The sequence below is a fragment of the Natrix helvetica genome, assembly GCF_964273705.1.
Source record: "Natrix helvetica genome assembly, chromosome: 1".
Classification (NCBI taxonomy): Eukaryota; Metazoa; Chordata; class Lepidosauria; order Squamata; family Natricidae; genus Natrix; species Natrix helvetica.
This window is the reverse complement of record NC_138548.1, coordinates 376,465,195-376,477,888: the sequence shown is the minus strand read 5'-3', so window position 1 is coordinate 376,477,888 and position 12,694 is coordinate 376,465,195. Positions and strand designations below refer to the sequence as shown.

Here is a 12,694-nt window from a genome sequence, read left to right as displayed (position 1 = left end):
TTAAAAGTATTCACTACAATGTAAATATAATGGTGATATGAACAATTAATATTATTACAAGTGTTGGTACTGCTGTTCTTACATTATTACAGAGGTTAAAACTGAGAGGAAGGCAATGGAGAATGGAGAAGTACAAAGGCTAAACATGAATGCCGATATAGAAGGCTGTACAACTACTTTATATCGTTATGTTTGTCTTGTTTTTTCTTTCCTTTTTTGTTGTGTTTCTCCCCCCCTGTTTTTAAAGGTAAAAATGTTTAATAAAAACTATTTATTTTTTTAAAAAAAGAAATGGTTTCCCTCCATTTTCAGTCCTAGAGTTCTTTTTCCCCACCCAGATGATTCCACAGGAGGAAGAGGGAATCCCTAGGGAATTTGCATCCCCAACTATGGATATAACATGGTCCACCTTTGGAGACAGGCATTCAAATTGTAACAATAGGAGACATTTTAGTTTCCCTCCCCTTTCAGTCATAGAGTTCTCTTTCCTTGCCCAGATTATTCCACATGGAAGTCTTTGCATTGCCTGCAAAGCTAAATTTTGGGTGGATATTTCAGGGATTTTGAGCTATATTTCTGGGCTTCTTGGAAGCAGGAGAAAATGTTGGGGAAAAATGGCTTCCTTGTTTCCTATTTGGGAAAGGTGAGTTTGTCTTGATTTTTCCTCCCCCCCCCTTTACATTCAGAGGCCAAAAGACAGCCCTGAAAATATCAGAAACTGATCAGAAATGGGAGTAGCTTAGCTAGAGAGGTTGAGTAGCCCTTGTGGCTGCTACACCAGCTTGGGCAGGGGTGTCCAAACTTGAGAACTTTAAGACTTGTGGACTTCAATTCCCAGAATTCCCCAGCCAGCATGGCTGGCTGGGGAATTCTGGGAATTGAAGTCCACAAGTCTTAAAGTTCCCAAGTTTGGACACCCCTGAGCTTGGGAGTATTGGAAGAAAAATCCATCTGGTTCAGTTGCAAGTTGGGAGAAAGGCACCGGAAATAAAATAGAGGCTGATTGGAAATCCATTTATTGATTTATTGGAATCCATTTATTGATGAAGCACAACCACCAACCACACGTGATTCTCGTACAGCTGACAAAACGGAGTTGAGAGTGGGTGGGCTTTATACCTTCTGGATTCCTATGGGGTCCTATGGCTGGCTCTATAAGCAAAAGGGGAAAGGCAAATCCTAGGTGTCTCTGTCTGAGCTAATTTTGTCAACCTTTGGTTTGTTGCTTTATCTGAGTTTGTGTCTTTTTTTTTTTAACAAAATTTTATTGGTTTTTAAGGAAAAATATACAAGGAAAGGGGTAGTGGATGAAGTACAAATGTTGACAGTTATATTATGCAGGAGATGGCCCTCCCCCCCATTCTCATAACTTTCATTTATTAATACATTAGATTGTTGTTACTTATTGGTATTTTGTCAGCATATAAACTTTTATCTTAAAATAATTTCAATCATTTTATATCAAACAGATTTTCAAGTTCATTTTTGTGATCTGAGTTTTCTCAATGTTACCTCTTCTCCTCCCCCCGGCAGAGCTCCGGCACCTCCCGTGTCCTGTATGTTCCGTATAATATCATCAGGTTTATCTAGGAGGACTTTATTTTTTCCCATGAAGGCCTCAGCCTCAGTAGTTGTATTAATTCTAACTCTCGTGTCCTCCCAGAATATTAACATACCTTCTGGAAAAAGCCATCTAAACCACACCCCTTTCTGGTATAATTTCTTCGCTAAATGTGAATAGTTTTTTCTTTTATCTCTAACTTTCTTTGGGATCTGTTTCAGAATGGCTATTTCTCTATCCTTGTATTTTAATGCTTGTCCCCTTTGTGCTTTATCTGAGTTTGTGTCTTGACCCAGTCTTTCTGAATGGATTACCAAATCTGCCTTTCTAAAAGCTGGCCTCCACCTCCTTCCTTGGGCAGGGAAAAATCCCTTAAGATTTTTCCTATTTCTCATTCAGGGGAAATATTCTATCCTGCCTTTTTAATATTTCCCAAAATATTTAATTTTTCTAAGGAAAGGGGCTTCCCACAGGAGTGATGGTGGGTTGGTGATTTCCTCCCTCCCCCCCATCCATCCATGATCTCTCCTGTATAAAACATATAATTTCAATTGTATCAAAGAGAGCTGTAGTCACTTGCTTTCTCTCCATAGATGCTGTGACGTTGTTAACCCTGCTCAAAACATCTGGACTCACAGCATCCTACTGAGCCTCCGGAGCCTCACAACTGATCGCTTCATGCAGCACCTGGGACTCTGAGCTTCCTGTATAGTCTCATACTCCATATATACAACATCTGTGTGAAGAAGACGATAACTAAACCCCCCAAAATGGCTGAACTTAGAGTGGACATTGAAAACAGGTGCTTTCAAAAGAGGTGGGAGGCAGAGTATATGTTTGTTGATATTGAAGATACGGCCGTGTGCCTTGTTTGCAGAGATATTGTGGCTGTATTTCAAGAATATAATATGAGACAGCACTATGAGACCAAGCATCACGACAGGTACAGAAACATGAGCATACAGGAAAAGATGAAGACGGTGGAAGAGTTGAGAAAGAATCTGATGTCGTTCATAAAAGCAAAGACACAACGTGAAGCTGCTGTGAAAGCTACTTTTATAGTGGCAGAAGAGATAGCTAAATCAGCCTGGCCATTTACGGAAGGTGAGTTTTTGAAGCGCTGCATGGTTAAAGTGTGCGAAGTCTTGTGTCCAGACCAAAAAGAAGCATTTCTGAACTTAAGCCTGAGCAGAAATACTATTGCTGGTCGGATAGGTGAGCTTGCCACTGTTTTGCAAGGACAGTTGGTTGAAAAGGCAAAAGATTTCATTGCGTATTCTCTTGCTGTGGATGAGAGCAGTGACATCTCTGACATGGCACAGCTGACAATCTTCATCCGTGGAGTGGACCCAAGTTTATGCATTACAGAGGAATTTTTGGATATGAAATCAATGCATGGCATTACCACAGGAAAAGACATATTTGAAGCAGTATCTAAATGTGTAAATGACATGAAACTGCCCTGGGACAAACTTACGGGACTGACAACAAATGGGACACCTTCGATGCGCGGGGAAGAGAGTGGATTAGTGGGAAGGATGCGAGAGAAGATGAAGAGCGAGAATTGCACAGGTGAGCTGACAGCATATCACTGCATCATACACCAGGAAACCCTGTGCGGCAAAATTCTGAAGATGGAACATATAATGGGCACTGTAACACAGACAATTAACTTTATAAGAGCCAATGATTTAAATCACCATCAATTTAAGTCTTTTCTTGAGGAAATACATTCTGAACTTGGTGATCTGCCCTATCACACAGAGGCGCGGGGGCTAAGTCAAGAAAAAGTGCTCATTAGATTTTTTGAGTTGCGTCTGGACATTTGTCAGTTTGTTGAAAGTAAAGGAAAAGACTCCGCGGTACTGCGGGATGAAAAGTGGCTGTGCGAATTAGCCTTCCTGTGCGATGCTACGAAGCATCTCGCTGCACTAAAGCTTCAGCTTCAGGGACGGGACTTTGCGATCACGGACATGTATGACGCAGTGAAAAGCTTTCAAGTGAAGCTGCAGCTCTGGGAGGCTCAGATGCAGCACGGAAACTTGAGTCACTTTCCCTGTTGCCAAACAATCATCAGCCAAGTCTCCACCGCTGCGTTCTCACACGCTCAGTTTGCGGATCAACTGAGCACGCTTCACATGGAGTTTGCACGCCGCTTTGTTGAGTTTGAAGCGCAGGCATTCGATTTCGGACTGCTCAGGAATCCGTTTTCAGTCGACGTGAAGGAGGCGCCCGCAGACATCCAGATGGAGCTGATGGAACTCCAGTGTAGCAACACACTTAAGGCAAAGTATGATTCTGTAGGATCCGCGCAGTTCGCCAGGTTTATCCCTGAAACGATGCCCCAACTCCGCCTACGGGCCGCTCGAATGCTCTGCATGTTTGGTAACACACACCTGTGTGAGAAAGTTTTCTCTGTGATCAGGGCGAACAAAAGAGCCCACAGGAGTCTTCTCACTGATGCACACCTCCGCTCTATCCTGAGAGTTTCCACAGCTCAAAACCTAACCCTAAACGTGGATGAACTTGTAGCCAGGAAAAGATGCCAAACATCCAGGTCAGAAAAAAAGGTGAGAGAGAGAGAACTACAAAGTTTTTTTTCTTTGTTTTAAATTTGTTTTTGCAGATTTATTTGAACTAATTGTTTGTTCATATTTGAAATATTAATATTGTTTGGCCAAGGTCTTAGACATAACGCACTCCTGAACTAACATGATGCAATAGTCTTACATGCCATTGGCCCTTTGAGGGCAACCATAATGCTAATGTGGAAAAAGGTTTGCAGGAAGTAGTTTCCTCCAAGTCCAATTTCTGCCTTGAAAGATCTCTGGATAGGAGGAGGGGGTGGCAGGTTACTTTACTTACTTTACTTTATTCATATTTCTAGACCGCCCCCTCTCCCAAAAGGGACTCGGGGCAGTGTACAGTCAGTGGAATACATAAAAAAGAATACATAAATACATAGATTAAGGGAAGGCTGCTCCAACAAGCCAGCATCCTTACCACTCACAATTGGAAACAGGGATTCCCTTTCGATAAGGGCCAGCCTCACTTGTGCAGAAGTGGGGAGCGTTGTTCCCCTGCCTCCTCCTTTTGCTCTCCAGAGAGCTGTCAAGGCAGAAGTTGAATTCGGAGGAAACTGCTTCCTGCAAACTTTTTCCTCCGTGCTTCCACACGCAACAGAGTTGTTGTCCTCCACCTCCTGCTTTGCAGACACGGAAATGCCAACAATGTCTGGGATTGGGAGAAGAATATCTCCTTTAGAGTATTGTGTGTGCGTGCGCGCGCACACACACACACACACACACACACACACACACTATTCCAAGTTTGGAAACTTATCCACATCTGAGCTAGCAAACTGCTAGGGCTTGGGGAGAAGGCCCTCTCCTTCGTCTGTGGATAAAAGTCTCAAAACTTGGAATATAGTGTGTGCCTGTGCGCATGTGATGACCCGTGCATGACATGAAAGCAACACAGCCAGAGAACAGGACTAACTCCCCTTTATTGCTCCAGCTTTGCCCCCAAACGTCCCCATGTTTACTACAAGTCCTGCAGCAAAGCTCACAAGACAGAGCACAGTAATCTCCAGGTGTTGGCAAGTGCACATGAGGCTCTACAGCAGGGGTGTCCAAACTTGGGAACTTTAAGACTTGTGGACTTCAACTCCCAGAATTCTGGGAGTTGAAGTCCACAAGTCTTAAAGTTCCCAAGTTTGGACACCCCTGCTCTACAGATTCAACACTTGTTCCCAACAAATGCCCCTCCCATCGGCACCTCCTTACATCTCAATCCCCAGGTGTGCCTTGTTAAGGGGAACAGGTGCTCTCCTCCCTTGTAGCTGGCTCTGACTGCGTTGTTCTCGCCTTCTCTTTTCTCTTCGTACTCTAGGATCAGGAGGGGGTAGTCCTTGCTCTTTGTCTGAGTTCTGCCTCTCCTGCTCCTCCCTGTCTGCAAGCCTTTCTAATTCAGAAAAGCCAGGCATGGACCGACTCTGCTCCTCCATAGTTTCCTTCAAGGTCAACGGAACCGCCCTCTCCATATTTGTCAGCTCTTATTCCAGCTCATCTTCCCCCGCAGATTCAGACTCCGACAAGGGCAGGACAACGCAGTTAGCTGCCAGCAGTTTGGGGAAGGGAGCTTGTGGGGCACCAAGTTGTCCCCACATTGAGTTAACCAGTGCCACTTGTTCCATCCCGACCCAACCGTCTCAAGTCAGCCACGCCCAGTGAGGGGGGAGTCATCATAGTCTTACATGCAACTGGTCCTTTGAGGGCAACCATAATGTTAATGTGGCCCTCAATTAAATTGAGTTTGACACTCCTGAATTAAGCTATAACATAGTCCAGCTTTAGAGACACCATCATTCTTTTGTTTAATTGCTTTAACATGTCTTTCATCCTGGATATATTTTGAATGGCAGGGCCAACCGATGAAAATGGCCAGGGTATCCCCTGATCGTGGAGAAGCTCTATCTGATCTCTGTGCCACAACATCTCAGGTAAGGAGCCTTATCAGAGCAGGAAATCCTTAAAGTCTAAAACATTAGTCTGACTTGTTCAAGTGGATTCAGTGAAAAGTGATATATGTGAAGAATGGACTTATTACATCAAAATGGTAGCTTCTGCACACACAAAAAAAACACACACAGAAAGAGATGGGCCCAAATGGTGTACCTCTTCAAAGTCTTTCACCGAAATGAATTTTGGTAAGAAAAAAATTTAACCAAGCAGGTAGATTGTCAGTGAGGCAGCCATGAAACCAAATTGTGTCAGAAAAGGAGCATTTTCTGTCTTGCAAAAACTTACTTTTAGGAAATTGGAAATGTAGAAGAGAACATTCTGGGATATCTGGGTTGAGTAAACATTTCCTTTGACTTTCAGGGCTCTGTATCCTTTGAAGACGTGGTTGTGTATTTCACGGAGGAGGAGTGGGCTCTGCTGGATTCTAGCCAAAGAGCCTTACACAGAGAAATCATGCTGGAGAATTCTAGGAATCTGGTTGCTGTGGGTAAGGACCTTTTTTGTGTCACCATTCTGCAGGAGGATCTGTTGCGGGAGTCTTTTGTTGCTATAAGTGCTCAGAAAGCAGCTTCTACCTAGAAGGACGTCCTGGGATTTCTTTTTGTTTTTCTTAAGAGCAGAGTAAGTGGAGAAGATGGTAGACACTTTACAAGAATCCTTTCTTGTCTGGGTTTTTGAAGAAGTTCTTTAGCCAAGATGACGGTTTCTCTTTAGTCCGATTGTAGAAGTTAGACAAATACTGTAACCTGGGGTTACAGTAGTTCTCTTTTAGTGACTTTCAGTTGGGACCAACAACTATTCTGTTAATCAAAGCAATCAGTAAGTAATAAATTACGTGACCATGACTTCACTTACGAGTTTACTTCAGGTTTCCTTCGCTTGACAGCTTTGTGGAAGTGTGACATGAGGAAGTTGGGTAACAGAGTAAACCTCACCATTCGTGCTTTGGAACGCTCGCCCTAATGCTTGGATAATTTGCAAGAGAATTGTTTGTTTCCATATTCATTGGAGACAGGAATTACAAGAGAGCAAGCTGAGACGCAAAGGGGAATGTACACTGGAAGAATGCAGGCTGTCCACCTAGAGGAGGCAAAAAATGCCTTGACGGTGACATTAGAGCAGGGGTGTCCAAACTTGGGAACTTTAAGACTTGTGGACTTCAACTCCCATGGCTGGCTGGGGAATTCTGGGAGTTGAAGTCCACAAGTCTTAAAGTTCCCAAGTTTGGACACCCCTGCATTAGAGTCTTATCATGTTAGGCAGCAGCTGCAAACCAGCCTCTAATCAACAATTCTGGTCTATTTTGTTTTCTGCTAAAGACCCAAGCTCATTTAATTTCACCATCTAATATTCTATATTATTTTTTGGTCTTGCAGAAATACCACCAAATCCCTCAGCTTATAAACTTCCTTCTTAATATTTATATCTTATTTTCTCATCTTGCCTGTCATGTGACATTTTGTGATGTTTTTGTGGAGCTGGGGTGGGTGTGGCCTGGGCATGATGCCTCCATCCCACGGGCCTCCAGTTTGAAACCCCCGAGTTAAAAGTTATGAAACGTTTTCTTTAATTTGCTCGTTTTCAGTTATTACGTTATTGCCTTCATGATTTTTTTTCAACCATTCTCTTTTCCCTTTCCTTTCTTAGGCTATATGCCAACCAGCTTCCTGGTTTATTGGCAACAATTCCGGTCTGTTTTGTTAACTTGACATTAGCAGCGACGCCCTGCTCTGTGCAGAAAAGATGCTAAGAAAGAAACAGCTTGCTTAGGCAATCTTTCCACCCTGTGAGGAAGGGGAGTGAAACAAACATGTACTGACTGATTTCATTGGGGGACACATGACTGAGAGAAATGCTGTGACTGTCATGAATGTGGGCATTAGTCAAGTTTTTCATCATATCTAAACGGTCACTGTCTGGGGCAGTTATTACTAAGCAAGGGATGCCTGTAGTTGTGCTGTTAGACAAGATGGGCCTTTCAGCAGGACAGCATAACTCAAAAGAGGTTCAGGAGATGGAATGCCGAGGTCATCAGCGGATGGAGGATGGAAGGTTGGGGCTTAAGGGCTGTACTGCGAGTGGATGAGACTTTTTATTTGGTTTGATGGGACTGGGGTGTCGAGCAGGGTGGTCAGTTCAGGTCTCATAGGGCTAGGCAAAGAGATGACGGGGTTTAACCCTGCTCATGTCTAAAAGACGGGGAAACAAACCGGTACAGCCTCCATTTTGTTTGTTACGTTTATTTCCTCTACAGGAAATAAAGGCAGGGAAGGATCGGCTGCAGAGGGCAGCGGTGATAAGAGGCATCGTGTCCCCTCTGACAAGGAACAGCTGCCTCCCCCGCCTGATCCTAGGCCGCGGAGAGTGGAGCAGAGGGAAGCTTAGCCTTTACCAGGGAAACTCAATTTTAGTTTTTTATTTTCAACCAGGAGATTCTCAGAGGTTTCCTTTATGTTTGAGGATGATGTTCCCCTTGGCAAAGATAGATTCATGATTATACGATGTCATTTCAAATGCCTTCAGGAATTGAGGCTAGGTGTGTCAGCATATATTGTAGGGCCCTCTTGAAACTACATTTGCAGTGATAAACATCACAATTGTTTCATACATTTTGTTCTTAATATCTCTTGTACCTGATTATTCATAATTCAGATGACAAAACAAGGTGTGTGTCCCCCAGGGGTCTTTCCCAGCAGGAAGAGGGAATCCCGGGGTGGGGTGTGGGGAAACTAGACATACCTCATAAAAATAAGTGGGGAACTATTCAAAAGGACATAATGTTTGAGGCAGAACTAAAAATGATATGAAAGTCTCAGGCATTTAAAGAGGAACTCTGACAATCTTGTAAATGCAAAAATAACAGCTGTGGCATTTTTGCGTGACGAATGTAATGATTTTTTTTGTTTTTTTGTTTTTCGTCGAACCAGGTTACGGGCAGGAGCATAAAGACTACCAGGGGCCCAGCTTAGCGCTATTCCAGTCTGTAGAAAAGATGTTTGGAATTCAGGGGATACTTCAAAAGAGTACGAAAAGTTTCCTAAAGAATCGAAGGAAGAAATCTTCTCCCTCTGATCACAATGAAGTCCTTGGCCTCCCAACTCCGCAACTTCAGCAACGAGTAAAAAGTGAAAAATATTTTGGTGGTGACAAGACAGAGAGAGCAAAAATTGTTTTCACTGAATATTGTACAAACCAGACTGAAGAGGAACAATATGGACATCAAGAGTATGGGCAAAATATCAATCTTGGCTCCTCTCTTGCGTTACATCACCTGTCATACATTCCAGAGACTCCACACGCATTTATAAATTGTGTAGGAAAATACACTTTGGACAGTCATCTTATGTCCGTTGGAGAGAATAACCCATATGAGTGTGGAAAGGGTTTCAGCCAGAAACAGTTGCTTATTTTACCCCCAGAAAATCCCCCCATGGAAAAACCATACAAATGTCTGGAGTGCGGAAAGACCTTCCCTCACAGATGTAGGCTTACTGTCCATGAATGGATTCACTCCGGGGAGAAGCCATATATATGCCAGGTCTGTGGGAAAAGATTCAGGCAGACTGGTCACCTTTCGAGACATCGACGAACCCACACTGGGGAGAAGCCATATACGTGCCTTCACTGCGGAAGGAAGTTCAGTGAAAGTTCAGACCTTACCAAACATGTGAGGAGCCACACAGGGGAGAGACCATATAAATGTTTGGAGTGTGGAAAGAGTTTCAAATGCAGCAGTCATTTTATTTGCCATAAAAGGAGCCACACAGGGGAGAAACCATTTGAATGCTCAGAGTGTGGAAAGAGCTTTAGTCGGCACAATCACCTTTCACTACATAAAACAATCCACAGGAGAGAACAATCATAGCTTAGGAGCTTTCATCACAAGTGCTTTCTAAACACACCAGAAATACATTGACTTTCCAGTAACATTCAGTTCCAAAGGGTGTTTCATCAGATCGAAATGAATCCACATTAGGGAACCATAAAAATGCCTGAAGTGTGGAAATTGTTTAAAATGTGTCCCCATCCTTATTTCGCATTGGGAAGCCTATGACTATGAACAAACCTTTGGTGCCAATATTGGTCATTCCCACCCTGCACGGCTTGCCCATTCAAGTCTGCTATCTGCCACTGCTGCAACAAAAAAGGACACTTGGCCCATGTCTGCAGGGCTAATCTGCCCTCGACCACCCAGCCACCTTTGTGCCCTCCGACCGGCCGCCCAGAACGACGAGCCTTCGCGCTCCGAGAGGACTGCTTCAACATCGACTACCCAGCCGCTTCCGTGAGCAGCAACTCGTCCCACATGGAGGATGCCTGGAAGATCCACATCTCCCTACACATCGAAGGGGCCCCGTGTGCCACAGAGGTGGACTCTGGTTCTTCAAAGTCCATTCTTTCATGGGTCACTCTCACTCACCTGATTCTGACCATCATCAGAGCCCACCTGAAAGAACCAACTACAGCCTTGCGTGACTATCAGGGATGCTCAATCCCTACCTTAGGCTGCCTCTCTGTATTGGTGGTCTATGCCAATTTCCATAGTCACCTAACAGTGATCGTGGTAGCCAAACCCCTGCATGCTTTCCTTGGGCTGGATTGGTTCCCACTTCTCGGTCTCTCCCTAGTGGGCATCCATGCCAACTACCCTGCCTCTTCCTCCATCGAAGACGTCATTCAGGAGTTTGCAGATGTCTTTGATGGCTCTTTGGGTAAATACAGGGGATTCCCTATTAGTTTAAATATAGATCCATAGGTAGCCCCCATTTGCCTGAAGACTCACAGGGCGCCGTTTGCCTTGAGACCTAAAGTTGATGCAGAGCTGGATAAGCTCCTGGCACAAGGAGTCCTGGAGCCCATCAACCATTCTAAATGGGAGACTCCTATAGCCGTTCCCATTAAGGCTGACGGGTCCATCAGGATTTGTGCTGACTATAAGTCGACCATCAACAAAGGTCTCCAGGACATGCCAGCTAGAGCTCGCAACCCAGGTCGGGTGCCTACTCTAGGGAGACAGGGTGGTGGTTCCCCCCACTTTGAGAACCCAGGTGCTAGACTGCCTTCACTTGGGCCATCCCAGCATAGATCGCATGAAGGTCCTTGCCCGCAGCTATGTCTGGTGGCCCAAAATGGATGAGGTCATCACGTCATGGGTGGCTAACTGCCACCCATGCCAGGAGTCCCGGCCAGTGCCTCCTGCCACACCAGTCCACGAAGGGGAACTGCCCAGAGGACCCTGGTCCAGGGTCCACATGGATTACGCAGGTCCATTCCATGGCTAGAACTTCCTGGTGGTAGTGGATGCTTACTCTAAATGGGTAGAACTACTACTTATGCCGTCCACCAGCACCGAGGCCACTATAAGAGGGTTGTGGTGCATTTTCACTTCCCACGGTTTGCCAGATACCTTGGTATCTGACAATGGGCCCCAATTTACAGCCGCAGGGTTCCAGGGGTTCCTAACCGCCTGGGGATTTGCCATGCCCTCATGGCCCCATACCACCTCTCTGGGCCGTCTGCTCGGCTAAGGAAGCGCTGGGCGTATGGGCCAGGGAGACAAGGTGGCAGCCTACTTCCTTGGGCAATGTTCCACTCCGTGCCCCACCACTAATAAAAGCCCCGTGGAGCTGCTGATGGGCCAGCGCCTGCAAACAATCCTGGACAAGCTGTACCCCCAATACAGTGACCTATGGCCCGAAAGCCTAGGGACTCCCACACGCCAGTTCCTGGAGGAGGACCCTGTCTTTGCCAAGAACTTTGCAGGGGAACCTAGGTGGGTGCCAGCCATCATCACACTTAATGGGCCCCTGTTCCTACAGGGTTGTCTTGCAAGACAGGCGAGAATGGTGGCGCCACATTGACCAATTGAAGCGCCGCCTTCCAACTGAGGCCTTCCCCCAGTCAGGCCTCTCCTATGAAGACCCGCAACCAGCCACCCCCTTCCAGCAGCTCATTGGGGCTCCGCCTTGCTACCGCCGCAGGACTTACCTGAGGAGCCTGGCCTGCCTCCAGGGTTGGAACAGCGTGATGTCACCTGGAGCTCTTCCCCGCAGATTATGCATGCGCAGCTACTGTGCACGCACCTGCTTGGGAAGGAGTGTAAAGTCCTTTACTTGCGACTGGTCCTAAGTCCTTGACTTACGACCGGCCGCAATTCCTCAACTTACGACTGACAGCCCGGCAACCAAAGACTCACGGCTGTTGGTTAAGATGCGCCTGTCTGGAAGCGGGCTTTTTACACTGTTCCTATTGGTTGCTCTGCTTGACAGCTCCAATATAAATAGCTGCCAAGCAGAGCAAGGTGCTGAAGTTGTTACCTTGCCGTTTTCTAGTTGATCTGTTCAAATAAAGTGGCTGACAGTAGCTCAACGAGTCCGACGCCTCTTTCTCCATCCAGAATTCAATACATCCGTTGTTTCTTGTCTTGCCTTTTGGTACGTTGGAAAATATGACATGACTGCATTTCAGGCCCTGGGTAACTGCCTCCCCTTTACAGCTGGTTATGTCATTCTATGTTCATGTGATATAATTTATGGCTTTTTTTTTTTTTTTTTGCTGGAAATCAAACTTTTTAAAGTTTGTAAATAAATTTCCCTCTCTTTTTATTTCA

At 45.3% G+C, this 12,694-nt stretch overlaps 1 protein-coding gene across 1 annotated transcript; it reads left to right on the top strand.

The window, feature by feature from the left end:
- The first annotated feature begins 2,139 nt into the window (after positions 1–2,139).
- Positions 2,140–12,694, top strand: LOC309383754 (EPM2A-interacting protein 1-like). Its single transcript, XM_081936594.1, has 4 exons — positions 2,140–4,131; positions 5,985–6,062; positions 6,445–6,571; positions 9,012–12,694. Exons 1-4 carry the CDS (start codon positions 2,332–2,334, stop codon positions 9,947–9,949), a joined length of 2,943 nt encoding a protein of 980 aa, XP_081792720.1. The 5' UTR covers positions 2,140–2,331; the 3' UTR covers positions 9,950–12,694.